At 41.4% G+C, this 17953-nt stretch overlaps 2 protein-coding genes across 11 annotated transcripts in view; one reads left to right on the top strand and one right to left on the bottom strand.

Annotated features, from left to right (window-relative positions):
* Positions 1 to 2105: 2105 nt before the first annotated feature.
* On the top strand, positions 2106 to 11656 carry acbd4 (acyl-CoA binding domain containing 4). The gene is made up of 11 exons (XM_034569645.1): positions 2106 to 2306; positions 3255 to 3376; positions 3938 to 4058; positions 4733 to 4817; positions 5205 to 5325; positions 5872 to 6030; positions 7260 to 7357; positions 7942 to 8128; positions 8212 to 8432; positions 8695 to 8754; positions 10531 to 11656. The coding sequence occupies exons 2-11, from the start codon at positions 3286 to 3288 to the stop codon at positions 10657 to 10659; spliced, it is 1272 nt and encodes a 423-aa protein (XP_034425536.1). The 5' UTR covers positions 2106 to 2306; positions 3255 to 3285; the 3' UTR covers positions 10660 to 11656.
* A 2450-nt stretch (positions 11657 to 14106) lies between these two features.
* Positions 14107 to 17953, bottom strand: part of LOC117752378 (rho GTPase-activating protein 23-like) — a 64365-nt gene continuing 60518 nt past the window's right edge. For 8 of the 10 annotated variants that reach the window (XM_034569615.1, XM_034569612.1, XM_034569613.1 and 5 more), the window contains 2 exons: positions 16008 to 16039; positions 14318 to 15903 (listed from right to left, as the gene is read on the bottom strand). In XM_034569615.1, coding sequence (XP_034425506.1) covers positions 14902 to 15903; positions 16008 to 16039 — 1034 coding nt within the window. In that variant the 3' untranslated portion in view covers positions 14318 to 14901. Of the gene's footprint in view, positions 14274 to 14317; positions 15904 to 16007; positions 16040 to 17953 lie in introns of those variants that run through there. The other 2 variants (XM_034569606.1, XM_034569608.1) reach the window with 2 other exon arrangements.

Below are 17953 nucleotides of genomic sequence, written 5' to 3'. Positions count from 1 at the left end.
GAATAAAGCTCTTCGTGTTAGGTATAGGTAAAAAATAATTCACATTTTCATTTGATCTAATCGCTTTTTTATTAATTTTACTTTTGAACCGTCTCACTCATGATTTTTGTGTATTAAGATTGAATCAATAAATACATAAAAAAAAACATACCAGTAAAATGTGGATCATGTAAACTCAAGGCTTGACACACAGAAACGTGTTTTGTAATACAACCATGACTCTCGCTAATATATTCTGTCTTAAATTCCTACTTAAGATATTTAGCTACTGTAGTTTATCATTATATAATTTTATCATAACTGGGCCAAACTTGAAATAGAAATATTTAAATCAACATATATTAAGTACCACAAGTAAAAAATTTGTATGCAGAATGACCCATTTCAAGATAATGTACAATAAATAATTGATAATGATACAGCTGGTGGAGCTCATTTGAATTGGTTTGAACAATTACGCGTTATTAACAATAAAAATAATAATTCATGATTTTGCGATTGTTCTGTTTTATTATTCTTTACTGGAAATGTAAATATCAGATACATGTAAATAGGTATCAAGTAGCTACAATATTTGCCTCTGAATAGTAGTGTGAAGCAACATAAAACTGAAATACCTAAGTAAAATACAAATAGGTCTAAACAGTATAGTTAGTGTAATGTATCCCGTACTGAAATAATGGATTCATTTTTGTCATTGTTATTGAATTAATAATTGAACTAATAACCCTGAATGGTGTCCCTTTTATGAGAGCTATACCTTATATCTGGATGGAGTATGTTGGGTTATGTTTCTCATTTTTGCTCTATTAAATTGATGCAAACCTACCTATTTTGTTATACTACATATGTTTGTCGTTCATTCATTTGGTGGATGCAAAAGGACACAGCCGCATTTGAAGTTACAACATCACAATTATTTCGCTTTTATTTTAAATGGAAATTCCAAGCACTTCCGGGATCAGTCTATGTCCGTTTGACCGTGGGGTTAACAATAGAAGGATTTGAGGTGGATTATCGGAGGAGGAGAGACTGTGGCTCTGAGGTCTAACTCTGTTATTCGTCCCCGTGCACCGAGCTCTGATTTCAACCAAATCACCGTCTCTAAGTGATGCTCTGAAAATAGTTGATCCTCTAATACGGTCCGCAGTGATTAGGACAATGGTGCTGCGTAATGCGCCTAATGCGTCCAGTGTGGAACACACACACACACACACACACACACACACTGTGAGTAATACAGTGATGGCTCCAGTGGATCTGCAGAGGCCCAGCTTCTGTGCAGTCATTTCAGACATCTCCTAAATTGTTCTGACGAGAAGAAGTACTCTGGATTAGATTTTTAACACTGTCTGGAATAATGTAAAGCTTTAAGGATAGTGATTCTTCTTACAAGGCACCACTGGATTTGGAAATTATAATAATTTCATGTTTGTGTCACATGGCGATTAATATATTAATTGTTCATTTCAATTTCCTTCTTTCTCTCTCTCTCTCTCTCTCTCTCTCTCTCTCTCTCTCTCTCTCACTCGCTCCCTCTCTCTCTCTCTCTCGCTCGCTCCCTCCCTCTCTCTCTCTCTCTCTCTCTCTCTCTCTCGCTCGCTCCCTCCCTCTCTCTCTCTCTCTCTCTCTCTCTCTCTCTCTCTCTCTCTCTCTCTCTCCCTCTGTGTGTATATATATCACACGCACACACACACGCACACTTCTGTACTGGAATGTTTCTGGTATGTTTGTGCAAGTATAAATAATGTAAAAAATAGGAAACAAAATGAAATATAAAAAGATAACAAACACATTGAAGGGATTGCACAATATGTTGTACATAAACACGAGAGACTGGATTGTGCAGTTTAATCCAGTTAGTCCGGTATTGGCCACGGGAACTTGGATCTAAATGATCAGACAGTATTTGACAGTATTCAAGTATTTGAAAGTAGATTTGGTCAATCCAAGTTTCTGCATCATAATCAAATTCTATTTAATTAGATTTAATTGAATCTATTTTATATTAATAGTGTAATTTCAACAGTCGTATATCTTCTACGGTGTTGCTTTAAACAGCGAAGTGGGCGCGGTCGAATGGGTCATGTGACGTGACACGGAAGTCTTCTCCATTAGGCACATCCCGGTGTAGCTCCAGGGTTCAGGTCAGACCTGTAGGTGACAGTTTCTCAGACTTTACCGTCAAAGTGAAGCCAGAAACAAGTGAAAGTGCAGAAGCTCTCCTGTCTCTCAGTCTCTGTGAAACTGTCCTGCTGTTTTCATGCTGCTGCTCATGGCCGCCGGCGGGACACACACTCACTGAGGTAAGACAAGTTAGCAAGCTGGTTAGCTAGCTCAGCTAGCTTCCATGTCTTCAACTTCTACTATCTTGTGTTTTTGTCTCATCAAACCAAACCTGAATTTAGCCACACGGCGATTCTCGGTATAAATATCCATCAGTACATGTTTCTGGTGTATTCGGTACGAAGGTCCAGCTCAGCAGTTTGAAAGCTGCATTGCAACTAGAAAGAGTTGTTGTTAGGCCCTGTCATGTTTTCTTAGTTTAGACGATTAGTTTCTGACAGCTGTTAGCTGAACAAACACTTAAACACAAGTTATAATTAAGTAATTGATGAGTTATTATTTATTACCAAACGTGAAATAATTAACAAAAATGACACGTGTTATCATATAATATAAGTCTGTATATAGTGGACAAACTAACTGCTGAGAGTTTTCTGACAGAAACTTACATGAAAACCAATGAACATCACACACAACACGTTTACTGAGAAGTACAAACCAGGGGAAGTATTATGTGGACATGTCATGACATTCCTTTGAATTTATAAATGCGAGGCAGGCATAATAAAGAACATCACACCGTGAGTCTGGGTCCTAAGAGCAGGGTCATCGACAAGTGACCCCCTGAGGGAGCGACAGTAACTGCCTCCAAAGGTATCCCTGCTAAATGATGACTTTTAAGGGATGAATAATGAATTAGTAAGATAGTATTTTCCTATTTTTAATAAGGCTATATCAATTAATTTCCCAACCCCGAAAGCTGCTTGGTGTGGAGAATAGTTAACCTAAAACCTCCGGTCCTGTTTTGTGAGATTTCTTTGAGATCTTTGAGCCTTTCACAGTTTTTATGATCCACATGTCACATGCAGTGTTGAATGTGACGTAGCTCAAGATGCTTGCCACACACAGTAAGTTTTGATTTCACTCTTCTACCTGACCCTTACATGTATGTTTGTGTGGTGTTTCAGCTCCGCCTAGGTTTATAAAGTTGGAAGTGTCATGCCAGTCCCAGTGATGGAGGAGCCTGTGGTCGATCACCAGAAACGGTTTCAGGCGGCTGTGGATGTCATCCATAACCTTCCCAAAAATGGTGGGTAACATTTTACAGCCACGTCATGATTGGCACAAGCCATGTGAGAGGAAGTTTGCTGCTGGTGAAGTCTTAAGAAGAGTTGAATAAAACTCTTTGTTGTTGTTCGATGCAACTGTGCGACCCAGCACTTAATTTAATAATACGGTCCTGTTTCCAGAACAGAAGCCTCACAGCATTGGACCAAGTGCAGCTGTGAGTCATGCTGAGTTCTTATGCACAGAGAACAAACTTCATTAAAATTAATCGTATCTGAGTATATCAGTAAGTGTAATCTGAGGCCTTTTAACAATGCATTGTGAGTGTGGGGCTTTTCAGTGCTTGTAAACTATCCAGCTTGCAGAAGGATCACTCTGCTGGGTTTAACATAGTATTGACAGTCAGCAAACATAGGCCAACACCCCAACACTATTTTTCTCTAGTTAATTGATAGTGGATGGTTCTCTCGGGTGGATGAAAGCATTTAAATCCTAAAATTGGTTGTATATATATTTTGGCAGCTACTAAATCATCTGGACGGCAACATATGGGAAACGCTGATAAATGACTCCTCTGTTACAGGCTCCTACCGGCCCTCCTACGAGGTGATGCTGCGTTTCTACAGTCTGTACAAGCAGGCAGTGTGTGGACCCTGTACAGCATCGCGACCCGGGTTCTGGGACCCAGTTGGCCGCTACAAATGGTGTGTATAAGTGTGCGCTTGTATATCACTCTGTAATTAGATCGGGGTTACTTTTTCGTAGCAGACACCTTAGCTCGTACAGACAGCCTGGAGTCAGAAGTGTTTTTAATGTGTTACTAATTGTTTTTTAGTGTGTTTGCCAGTAGAGGCTACTACACAGATTTGCTAAATATATTTGCTTTAAAACTGGTGTGATGTTTTTTGTATGTATTATCAATGTTTTACTCATTGCTGCTGGTCAGAATAAGATCATTCTATTTGAGTTTATCTCATATTACAAAAGTTACTAAAAGGTGGACTGTGGTTCAGGTCAGTGGTTTCATCAATTATGGATAGACTATTGAAAGTTATTATAAATAATGTTGCATTGAATTAACTATACATATGACTTCCTCAGTACTGCTATGTTGAATTTTTATTTATTTATTCACCTGTTTTGTGTAATATTATCTTAAATGCACTTATTTGTCAACTTCATATTAAAACGATGAGATAAGGGCTACATAGACATCTAGGAACATCTAGCTGATTTCCCTTAACAAGCTAAGGAGAAATTAGTCTTATTTTACTATGACATTGCCAAAAGCACTGTGATTGAATCCTTTTTTATATTCCCAGTAAAGTTGTGTAGTGGCAGACCTGTGTTTTACTTGTTGTACTGGTGTACGTGTTAGGGATGCGTGGAGCCACCTGGGGGGGATGAGCAGTGAAAGTGCCATGGCTGCATATGTGGACGAGATGAAGAAAGTAGCCCAGGAGGTATAGAACAGATTTATTGATTTCAATCATATATTTCAGTTCAGTATTGAAAATGGTATTTATGACAACATCTACATCTCCATTTGCAGGAGAGATGTAAGATTTATTTTTATACCAAATATCTCAGATAAATGAATGAATAGGATGATTACACCCTTGCACATAAATCTTACATTTGGCTACCAGGCAATGTTTAGATTATACCCCTAATTTGTTATGGTCACCTTCCTGTTGCTTTAATTTTGTTACTGATCAGATCAGTTCTCAGTAACATTGTAATTATGAAGAAGAACATTAAATAAAACAAGATAAATACAATTCAGCCAAATACACACAGACGTGTATTGTGATGAACAGAGATAAATACAGATTTCCACTGGTCTGCAGGTCATCGACACCCTGCCCATGAATGAGAAAACGGCGTCGCTCTTCCACCACTTCGAGCCGCTCTACCTGGTCATTGATGATATGCCTCAGCCTCCAGGGTCCCTGCTTGCACTTAGAGAAGGTCAGTGGGTCTGCAGCAGTAACGGAGCAGCCAGAGGGGGCACTGACGTCAGTTCCCTCCACCTGTGGGGAGCCTGAACGCTTCCTAATGTTCTTCTTCTGGTCCAATAGTTTCAGAAACTGGCCCCACCTTAAAGTCAGCTATCTGTGTCTGACCATTTTTTTTCTTTAACTTTCTGAATCAGATAATCTGACATTCACACCCACTTCACAATGTCATGGGCCTGTTGTGCATATGCATCTCTCTCAGGGTAGATTATCTTTGGACAACTTGTAAACGACAGAGGGATGTTTTATGGTGAAAAGGGGTGTTGCAATAGTCAAGCATGTATTACCATTTCCATCTCCACTTAAGACATAATGGTCCTGAGCTTTCTTAGTGAAACCTTTACAGTCAAACAGCTGTCACACAGTGCCAGAGCTGCAAACTGTCCCCACTGCAGTTTCCATTATCTCTCAGCTCAACAGGAAATTTATGGAGCTGTGAGGACTTGCTGACGATTTCCACTGAATATATAAATAGAAGAGTGTTTGTCTTTTACCACAGGTCTTAAAGGCAGTGAGCATGCTGACAGTCCAGCAGAGATGAAGAGTGAGGAAGAGGAGCAGATGTCTCCTAAAGAAGACTCTTTTCCTCCAGAGGATCCAGATCGGGAGTTCAGCCCGGCTGAGGTTATAGACCTCACAGCCAACACCATCCCTAATGGTATGTAAAGAGTGTAGCTCCTTAAAGCACTTTGAGTGGTCATCAAGACAAGAAAACCACTACATAAATACAGACCATTTACCATTTAGCTCCTGTCCACACCTCTCTTCTACTCTATAAGCCGTCTAATATTAAAATGTAGTTCTCCTGTGAAAACAACAGACAAACATTTCCAGGTGTTTTTTTGTAAAGATCGCAGCCAACATTTTGTACGAGGTGAGAAAGAGAGCCGGCTGATCAAACCAGATTTAATGATGGTGACCTCTGATCTCATTAATACAGGTGTTAAAGTTGGTGATGTGTAGCTGAGATAAGGCTTACACAGGAGACAGACAGAAGGACTCCAGTTCTCTGCTGTGCTGTGCAGTTCAGTGTTGGGCATTATTGATACAGGGCAAAGTTGAGAAGTTGCAGCTAGTCTGTTGTTTCACTCCTGCATTCCAGTTCAGAATCAGAGGCAGCCCCATGGGCTAATGTGGAATATTCTAGAGAGAGTTGAGGGTTGTAGGGCAGAGAGCAGTAAGATTGACCCTCATCTTGGTACAAGCCTCTATTTATAGATGTTTCTTTATTCTCATCTGTTCATTTATTTAAACTCATTCAAAATCTGAATGTATTTTTCCAAAAACCATCAGCAGATATGCTGTTCTATAAGGAGCCTCCCACCTCTGCCTTCCCTCAAAATTATATATTTTGAATGCGGCCAAGCTGCACTCCAATATGTATGGCTCAGAAGGAATAGAATCAGTAAACTAAAGAAGAGAACCATGTGATGCAAAAGTATTTCAAGATAATGCAAAATAATCCTCGCCATGGGAGTTGTACGTCTCTGGGAATTCAAATTCTCAAGGTCTGTCACCTTATATCATCAGATATCATTCAAACACAAAACGTGGAGAAAAAATAAAGAGGTTAGAATTAAGAGGTCTTGTTTTAGGGCGGAGCGGGCAGAAGCAGGAGAACTACAACATCGTTTCATCAATCCAATCATATTTTTGCATATTTGTTTCCAGTAGAGATGAAAGGGTATGACAATTTTGTATCAGGTATTTTGTCACTGATACACAAGCTAAAGTAATTTCACCAAATTTTATATTGACATAATATATATTATCAACAAAAATGAGGTTTAATCCCTAGTTTCCAGTCAGATCAAACTGGAGAATCTGAAGAATAGACATGAAATCTGCTTTTCTCACTTGTGTCAAATACATGTTGTGCTGCTGCAGACTCTGGAGTGTGCGAGGGTTTGGCGTTGACCAGTGATTCTGAGAGTGAGATCTTCTGTGACTCTGTGGATTCAGTGGAGCAACTCAGTAACATCAAGGTATGACTCACATCTTCAAAATGCTGGAAGTAGAGCTTGTGATGCTGCCAACAAACAGTATAAAGCATGTTTGGAATTCCAGCACCAATGACTGAATATAATGATGGTTGCCCCCTGCTGGCTGGCTGCAGTGAAGGGCATAAACCCTGCTTCCTCCATGTTGGTGGATGAGACATGGATAAAACAAAAAAAGTCAAAGAACATATCTAGAACATTTTTCATAAAGATGGTTTCTGTCATTTTAGGTAGTTCTTATCACACTGATGCTTGTCTAAGTGTTCATGTTTCTGATAAGTTTAAATGAGTTATTGGCTCTGACTGGTTAAGCATGTGTATCGATAACACGGCTCCACTCCATCACCTCTGCATAGACATAAAACATAAGATGGCAGCACCTGTATCCATAATACTTGGCTTCATTTTTACAAATGTGTCCATCTTTATATACAGTCATTGTCCAACACAGTGAAACACCTGTTCCAAAGAGCTGGAGTATTACACTATAAGTTACAATTGAAAAGTATAAATAGAGTTTTTCAAAGGTTGATATTTTTTCTTTTCTTTTCTCCTCTTGGTGTTCACAGATTCCTGTAGGTAAATTCAACGGTTTTCCGAATGGCCACGTGTCATTGGAGACATCCGGCCGACTGGAGGCCCGGCAGGTGGGAGCAGGTGAAGGTGGAGAGGGAGGTAGCGATGGGAAGGGTCAGGGTCCCGTCAGCAGGAGGCGAGACAGTGGGCGGGAAGGTTCCAACCACAACTGGAGAGAACGTAAGCTGTTGTCACCGGCGCTTTGCTTTACACTTCTCTCACACTTGCCACAAGTAATGCTTGTCCTATGTTGTTGTCCGTAGGTGGTGTCCCTCAGGGAAGTCCAAGGTGGGGGGGCCCAGGTGGTGGCGGCGGCGGCGGCGGGGCTGGACGAGGAGGAGGGGATGGTTCCGAGGGCGGGGCAGAGAGGATCCAGGACACCCAGCTACAGCAGCAGATCATGGTGGCACTACGGAGGCTCAGAGAGGACATGAGGAGTGTGATGGACCGGCTGGAGGTTGTGGAGAGGCTCGCTGCCACACATGTAAGCTTGTATATGATGATCATTCTGTTCCGTCACACACTAGTGAAGACATGCATCTTTAAAAAAACACCTCACACACATATGCTTTCATTTAAAAAAAAGGATCTGATGGATCAGGTTGTGAGACTCACACTACTTAGTAGGAGACATTCACTGTTGGTTTGCCTCTGTGCATGGGATCTGTGGACAAAAAGACAAATGTAGAACATAACCAGACTCACCCTTTAACTCCCTGAGATCATTGCTGCTTTCTGTGTGATAGGCTCAGGGCTCAGAGTGGAGGCAATGTCTGCAGTGTGCAACCACAGCTTCACATCAGCAGGTAAGAGAGTCAACTCTTATAGTTCCAAATGTGTGTGTTCAGCAACTGTTGTTCATGAATGTACTCAACGGAAGTCTTCTAACTAACCTCTGACTGTGGGCATGATAGTTAATTTAGGACCTTGGGAACACTGTTTTTTCAGCTTTTCTTCAGCTCATCATTGGTGCTGTGAGATGTGGGTAAAAGCTCTGGAAATGGTTAGGAAGTGAAACCTTGAGTCAGGATTATTTGTCAAACTGATGTTCGGAGGTTTTGTCTCATGAGCAATTAAAAGGTCTATTAACATCGATTCATGTTTTCTGCTACGTTACTGTTTTAGCTAAGTTCCGCCTCTGCATAATTACAATCACCGCTGCTGTAGGATTAGGACAGACACACATTAAAGGTCCGGTCGTCTTTTATCATGTCAGAGTCTCCTGTCTGAGTGTCGTCCCTCCACTCTCTCACTGACCTGCACTAACTTTACACTTCAATAATAAACACCGACACTAATCAGAAGTTATGACCTGAACAGTACTGACGTTTATGTTGTTCATCTGCTACACACAACACGAGACACGCAATCAGGACATCAGGGTTAAAGTGACTGGAACAAGTCAGACTTTGTGAAAGGACATGACGTACGCCATTTTCTTTGTATATAGAGCAGGGAAGTGAGACCTGATGATCACACTTTCAGGACACATTCTAATGGCAGGTGTGAACTGATGGACTCAGATCTGAATACATGTTAATACCAGGTCTGAACAGGGCATATTGTTGACATTCTCTTACCCACGACTTGATTGTTTGGTTCAGTCTCACAGTCCTCATCTACTTTGTGTTTAGAGAACAGGCAGTGATGAACCCTCTGAACATTAGACTCATAAGCTGGACACAAACACTACTCCAAATAAATGACTGCTGCTTTATATCTACTGGGGGGTGGGGGAAATAACACATTGTCCAACAACCTGCATTAGACTTACAGCTTGTTGTTTGCCTTCCTCCAAGTTACCAAAGGAAATTAGTACAGGGAATCTTGTTACTTATCCACAATCACAGATTTGGTTCCCCCAAGAGGTCATGATGGCCTCTGCCGGAATGCTACAGATTAGATGTATTGTGTCAAAGAGGGGACATCCTGTCTGGGAAGTGTGTGGATACAAAGGTGGACCATGAGATTCTGTGTCATGACCCACAGTAACACAGACGGCTATCTATTCCCTCCCGTTTAGGTACAATACGAAATGCTTCTTTGTACTTCAAGCTTTGTACTTTCTGGTTTGACTGTCAGCATGTACGTTGAACCAAAAATCTATATTCAAGTAAGGACAACTGAGGCTCATTGAGTTAATTCTGATTTGGTAGATACTGATTAGAGGTTCAGTCATCTTCATCACACATCTGTGCACTTTGTTGCAAAGAGCAGGCACACAAAATGGCCAAGGACAACAGATGGAAATTAGCCTGTTGAGCTAACTCTGGCTCATTTACAGTCATTTTGCTGTTGATTAATGTGCATTGTCCCTGTCAAATACACAAATGAATGAAAAAAAATTAGATGAAAAGATTTTTCTTCACCGGTACTGCTTTAAAGTTTGTGTTATCGTTGTATAATGTGTTCTGTTTATATTGAACTCTTCAGCCACTATGAAACACATAACCTCTCAGCACAAGCTCTCACATAGAATATTTAGTGAAAGCCAGTTGTCGGGTGTGTGATTACTACGTTGTTTAAACTCCTGCTTGTCTTCTCTGGGATGAATAATGGACTGATTGATTTTTTTCTCTCAGGAGGAGGGGTGGTGGCCATTTGACGTGTCGGGTCAGACAGTGCTGCTCTTCCTGGTGTGGCCCTTTGTGGCTCAGAGCGTGGTCTACCTGCTGAGGAAAGCCCAGAAGAGAAGACGCATATCTTCGTGAAGTGACACTCAACCATTCAGCCACAGCGATCCATCGGTGCAAGGAGTTCCATTTCTACAGCAGAAAGGATTAATACCAGTATGAATTCACAAGAGGGATTCCTCCTCCACCGCCACCCTGAACACCAGGAGGAAGGAGAGAACTTTGTGGACTGTCTGTTGGGAGACAAATGTACCTCAGGATCCAGAAATCCTCTCACTCACTGCAGATTCTTTATTTAAAATATTCAAGTGGCTTCATGAGCTGCCCTGTGCCGGGCAGCAGGAATCAGATAGTCACGCGATATTGTTTTCATCAAACCTGGAGATGTGCTTATACTGATCATGACAAGCCTGAATTAAAGACTCAGATTTTATTATTAATATATTATGTTAGTGAGACTTAATGTGCATTCACCCTATTCCTCTTCTTCTGGTTTTGCTTCCATACCCTCAACATCTATGGAAAATATCAGAACGTTTGCAGTGAGTGTTGAGACTCTTGTGTTTTCATTGTGAATGTTGTGAGCTCAGGTTGTGGGTCAGTGTCTCTTACATTGAATTTGTGTGTTATCGTTGCTCTGGTGCTGCATCTCTTTGACGTCCTGTACGTTACAGTGCACTCAGACACCTTTTAGCTTTTTACACGTTCCATAATGTTGTATCCTAATTCTAAAATAAATAAAAAAAACAAGGCAACAACAAAACAAAATGTGAAAAAGGTGAAGGTGTGTGAAACTTTCTGAATGCACCGCACAGCTTAACTGTTTGATCACAGTGTAACTTCACCATCTCACTTCGTAGATCCATCATCACTGTACAAATTCACATTCTCCCTTTTCATGTTGAACTACTGTAACTGCAGGCATAAGCAATTACTAGGTACACAGACTGAGATCCACCCATCAGCTCTACTAGTTGATACCGGGGATGAGAGGGCAGTACAGCGTGGACAGGACGCCGGACTGATGAGATAACAACTGTTATTGAACACAAGCTCAAATTAAAGATCTATATTTCCTATACGGCTCGACTGTCTAAATCTGTGGCAGCAATTGTGTTTGTGTTTTGTTTTTTTTACATGAAAGCTTTTATTTTCACAGCAGTAATCCTAATCTGTCACATTATTGTTATTTAGTGTCTGATTGATGGAAAGCTGCTGAGATGGGCGTACTTCCAGCAGGTTCTCCACCTCTGCAGGACACTGCAGCTCAGTTACAGAGACTGTTGGGTTGTTGATCACCTCACTGACAGGGCCCGTGTTGTCCCGCTACTCCGTTTGTCTAGATGGTCAACTCTAGTAAAGGTCCTGCTGCTTCATAACCTCTGTTTCAAGGTTATCGTGGCCACTGTTCTCCTGGGAGCACTCAACCAAGTCCACAGAAAGTGTTTTGAATCTTATGGCTTTGTTTTTATCCCGACATGCAGAGTAAATAAAAACCTGTTCGACTCAGTTCAGTCAAGCTATAGACTCATCTCATAGATAGTTAAATCAAACATATGGCTTTAAAGTGTAGATTGATGGGTAAAAACAGCATTCCTTTTAAATGTTAACTATAATGCTACACAATAACGTAACTGGGTCTGAACACTTCACAACACTTCTTATTTACAGCAGATAAAGTGAATAAACCAGACATGTTTGCTGTAAGTTCCCGTGCTTGTTTTTTTTGTTGGCAGCGGCCGTGGTTCATGGGTAGAGCGGGTTGCCCCCTAAACAGAGGCTTAATGGTTTGATCCCAGTCTTACTCATTCCGCATGCCGAAGTGTCCTTGGGCAAGATACTGAACCCCAAACTGCCCCCAACAGCTGTGCCTTTCTCATATAAAAAAGTGCTGCACGTAGATTATGTGTGTGTGAATGAACTGTACTGTAAAGTGCTTTGGGTGGTCATTGAGACGAGATAAGCTCTATATAAATACAGACCATTTACCATTTGTTGAGTATTATTCATCAAATATAGTTAACATGAGATGGTCATACTAATAATTTTCCAGAAATTAAGTGTTGCAGTTCAGTAATTTTGGGACTTGTAAGAGGGGAAAAAAATTAGAAGACTGATGTGACGCAAGGCAGCTGAGATCGAGGAAGAAGCTCCAAGAATTCTACAGCTGAAATGTCACGTAATGCAACTGGACAGTGTGTCAATAGGCCCTCTCTGTCAGGAATATGCTCATATCTTAGAAACTCAGCACCTCCAGTTTTGAACTTGTTTTGAATAGTTTGTTGGTAATCCTGAAACATCATGAAGGTTTTATTCTAAGATTCTCGAACAGGAACATCATACGAGGCTGAGGGAGTTTTACTATGTGAGTCCACTGACCTCTGTGTGAAGCCTATAGAACTAAGCTGGACGTGATCATTAGTTTGACAGATAAACTCCTCAACCTTATCAGTTTCCGTATTGCCTCATTTGCACAAACCCTGGTACCACATCACTGTCAAACCACACAGTCTAGGAAAAAATATTATGATGAATAAATAAAAACATGCAAACCCATTTCCAAAACAAATAATTTAATATATTAAGTATAATATTTATATACACAGGTTAAGTTAACAAGGCTTTGTACAACTGTTACAAAATTGGTCCACGCACAGTCACCCACGTACATAAAGTACACGTCTGTTTTTACAGAGGTTCTGGGAAAAGAGTAGAACACTGAAAATGTGAAAAGGAAAAATGCAAAAATATCACCCAGGTAAGACTCTGTGGTTTGGGATTTAAAGAGGTTACTGGTTCACGATCATCTGCTCCCATGACAATGCTGTCCTTATAACACTGATATAATGTATCAACTGGAGTAACACTTTTCTCACCTCAGTACGTCTCCGTACTGCTCACACTGTACAATTACCCAAATAGAAACAACAAGGATTTTGGCATAACTTGACATAGCTGCCTCAAACACTTAGTTCCTCTGACGAAACAGACGTCAGTATCCTCAAAACTCTGACATCGCTCTCCGAACACACGCATACACCCACACACACAGAGGGAAGAACAACAGGCTTGTGTTGAACACTTAGGCTTTGCATATTTTGATATGTCAATAACCCCATGCATGCATTGTTTTAGTCCATGGAAGCTTCGACGTAATGCCCACGTCACATCATCCAGAAAGTGAGTTCGCTTTTTGCTCCCACTGATCACTGACGTTCGCTGTAGATCCACAGGAGGACTTGGAAAGAGCTTGTAAAAGGCAGAGAAGTGAACTGAAACTGCATCAGTGCACTGTGATATTTGCCCAACGAAGACATCATTAGTGAAAACTAGTGGGAGGTGGGAGGGTGGAGGGGGCACCAACATATGTACAGCGCAGTTGAAAATGAAAAACATGGCTGATGACTGTGCTCTGTAGTTTGCTGGTGAAGGTTTAGCTGGAAGTTCAAATGTATTGTGTGTCTTGGTTTGTCTCAGCTTTTACACCATCTGTATTATCATCGTTCATTAAGTTGACATTCGAAGGAGCTGATTCCCAAAGCTTTAGAAATATATGTTAAAGTCCCTATGTCTAGGAGATGAAGGTAAAACAATGATTGCACCAATTCTCACCAGGATTTATTTAATTTTCTACAAACTTTATCCAAACAATTTTTAACATTTAAAGGGATAATAGCGTTGATGATATAATTGTCATTTTAGTTCAATTACCTCCTGCCATAACTTGAGTTTGATTTTAGAAAAAAAATAAAGTGTGAATCAAATCATCTTTGAAGATAAAATACAAACCTTACCATCCATACCTTGTTTTGGTGATTTTTTTCTTCGATTATCCTAAACCAAGTTTTATTTGGGGCGGTTATCTGGGAGTCTGATGATCTTCATAGATTGGACCTGTTGCAATTTTTATTCAACCTATTCTGCAAGAGCAAAACATTTCACGGAAGGGGAATGTCTCGCAGATGGTTTTAAACTGGTATCTTGTTAACAGTACACCGAACAGTGAAATAACAAGCGATTTAGCTCAGAGAAATATGCTGACTGATTAATGCTAGCATGTTGCCAGCTGGTTAGCCTGTTAGCTATTAGTTCACCACCAGCTACATAAACGAAACGTCAAAGCTGCTCACAGTGTCGAAAGAATTCCTAAACCACGGGATTCCTTCTCCAACTTTACTGCCAGCAGAAATCCAAGAGGGAAGCGTTTTGAGACCACTGAGTAACATGACGGACGGCTTTAGTAACAGTGACACAGGTGATCCAGTGTTGGTGAGTAAATGGGAAGTACTTGGTAAAGCATTAATGGGTGAAACAGTCAGGTTAAACTACCACTGTATGACGACGCCGCGCTCTCATCTTGTCCCGTGGGTCCAGTGCCGATCTCCTCATGACTACAGAGGAGGATCCTGGGGAGTTTTGATCGATCCATCCAGATGAAGAAGAGGAGAGAGGGGGAGCCCTGTGGGGCAGACGAGGGAGGGTATCTATTTGCGGCCTTAACCTGGGGCCAGCAATTGATCCCTGAGGAACCCCGACATATCCATGCTGACCTGGTGCTCCTTCAATGACTCTGATCACCTCCACCCTCTCCGCTCTACATCCTCTGACTCTGTCATCATTCCTGCCCAGCTCAAGTTCCAGATTCATGGAAATAGCCCTCGTCCTCCCTCCTCTGGTCTTCCTGTAGCAGACTGCTGGTGGCTGGTTCCAGTCTGGCTGCTGGGTCCCATGAAAGCCGGAAGCATGGTAGAGGCTGGGAGGCCTGGTGGGGGAGATCCAGAAAGGGACTGTTGGACGTCCTGCTGCCAGATTGTCAGCTCTAAAGTGGGAAGGAGGATTTATCATAGATGAGGGCCTTGGGTGTCTGGCATGGATTTGGTGTTGTGAGTGGAGATGCTTGTTACGAAGCTGCAGTTGGGTTCGCGGCAAGGTCATTGTCTGTCTGCTCTCACTTTCGGGATTTTTTGTGCCATTGCCTATTTCCCTCCCCACCTCCTTTCCAGCCCCTTCTCTCTCTACCAATGAATCTTTTTCTGCTGCTTTTTCTCCATTTTTCACCCCATTTTCCTTTTCATCCCATTTTTCTTTTTTGGAAATATGTTCTCCCTTGACTTCCTCTTCTTCCCCTCGCTCCTCTTCTTCTCCTCCTTCTCCTCCCCTGCAGTTACTGGCTTTGACTGGCTCATGCTCGGAGTCCTCATCGGCGCTGCTGCCGGGCAAGTAGGTACTGAGGCATTTTTTACGTTTTCGGGCAACTGCAGTGATGATGGACTTGGGCATTAAGTCCCTGGCGTTCCGATCTTTCTTTGGGTTTGAAGAATACTGAAAGGTAGAAATCGCAGTCATTTAATGATAACACTATCCTTTATGTTTCAGAAGCCATGATCTCCATCCTAGATTTTAGGTACAAGTAAGGTCGTGCTTACCTTGGACTTAAGTGAATCACTGGTAGTGGAATCTATTAGAAAAGAATAAGATGTAAATTAGGTGCCATCATTGAACACATGGTAGCATTAGTGTTAGGAGGTGGCACAAACTTGTGATGTCTGGCTGATCACAACACACAGAACCACAACCTTTCAGGAGAACTCTAGCCATTGTCTGAGGATTCGTCCTAAAACTCAACTGCAACTGTTTTCACTGCTTTTACTTTAAGTAGCAACAATGGCTAGAATTTGCCTTTAACACCATCAAGGCAGGGGGTTATGGCACACTGGGGGGGAGGGGGGGCACCAAAACTGGTGAAAAGAAAATGAGTGGGCAAATGAATCCACGTGCAAACAGCAAGCACAAAACACAAGGAGAAGACCTGTTCCTACCGAAGAGGCTGATCCATTGTTTCAGCTAGAGGAAAAGGAGTGCACAAAGGTCCAAGAAAAAAGAGAAATTGAGAAAAAGTGGGAAACATCATGAGTATCCACAGGCAGAAACATAGCAGCTGGAGAAACAGAACAGACATCTACTGGGAAAGAAAGACACTGAGCTGAGTTTGACCTGACAAGGCCACCGATCTGTTGCCTTAACAATACCGAATGTAGAGGGTAGGTTATATGTCATTAGTATTATGGGTTTTAATTAGCATTAGTCATCTTCATGCCAAGCCATTTTCCCTGAGCTACACTAAATACAAACTTCCTGGGTTCCTTTAAGATAAATGCAAGGTGGCACTTCCATTTAAGTCGTACTGAAGCTACATCTGACCTACACAAGCACAAAGAAGATATCCAATTAGATGAAGGTTTAGGCATTCATGTAAGTGTCTGTCTTTGTCTTGGTGGATCAAAGCATCATTGAGTGCTTGTAGAGTGCCGAATTATAACCGAGGTTATCTCAGGGCACTTTTCATATAGAGCCGATCTACACTTCTCTCGAGTATTATTTACATTCAGTTTTGAAGAACATCCTGGGGTCAGTTTTTATATCAAACATCATTGTGTTATTGTTTTATGTACAAAAGAGATGTTAAAATGCCCTGTTGAAAAGTTGAAAATCTCTGGAAGCAAAGTCAACTTCCACCCTGGTGAAGCAACAAAAAGTCTGCACTCCCCCATGTTTGGACGCCCTGTCTTCGTGATATATGCACTTTATATACGTATACGATATATAGGCTTAAGGGAGCCAGCGTGTTCCCTACAAGCCACACTCCACTTTGAGGAGCTCCATCGCCGGGAGGCCACCAGAGACTATTTGGAAAAGGAGATGTTAGCCACCATCACCAGCTGCCAGAAATGCTTAGTAGAACAACGGAAAGCACAAACCACTGAGGCAGCCCACAGACAGATGTGTCAAGATCTAGGTTTTGACCTTTACTATTTTAGTATACACTATGCTTACATGGTGCATTCAATCTAGTTGCCACAAACGAACAACAAATTAATAATAGAGCTGATACATAACCTGATGAAGAGTTATTGCCTATTGCAGTTATTGCATTAATATTGACTTGCACGGATAAGATCAAGGCCTCAGGTAGGTGGAGGTTAGTTATACAGCTCTCTTTACATGCACATGGAAAGTTAATAACTATTGTTGTATTTCTGTTTCTGGTTAGTGAAAATTGTAAGTCGGCACTGTCTGAGAAAGTGGACATCAACTTTTACTGCAGTCACCAGCCATCTCAGTGTCAAGGGCTTAGAAGAAAATGGCATCACTTTTTTGACAGTTGATCACAGCGCCACCATCAGGCCGACTGGGATCGTATTTCTTGGGAAGCACATGGACACATCATAGTTTTGGGCCAAAGTTCATGTTTGTAGCTCATTCAAGCCGAAATTTTGAATCTCAACCTCAGCGTTGAGAATAGAAAAGGTTTAAAAAAGGGGATTTTTTTATGTCTGTCAGTTAATCAGACAGAAAAAAATGATCCCCTCAT

This window comes from Hippoglossus hippoglossus, chromosome 19 (genome assembly GCF_009819705.1).
Source record: "Hippoglossus hippoglossus isolate fHipHip1 chromosome 19, fHipHip1.pri, whole genome shotgun sequence".
Taxonomy (NCBI): Eukaryota; Metazoa; Chordata; class Actinopteri; order Pleuronectiformes; family Pleuronectidae; genus Hippoglossus; species Hippoglossus hippoglossus.
This window is presented reverse-complemented; position numbering and strand designations above follow the sequence as displayed.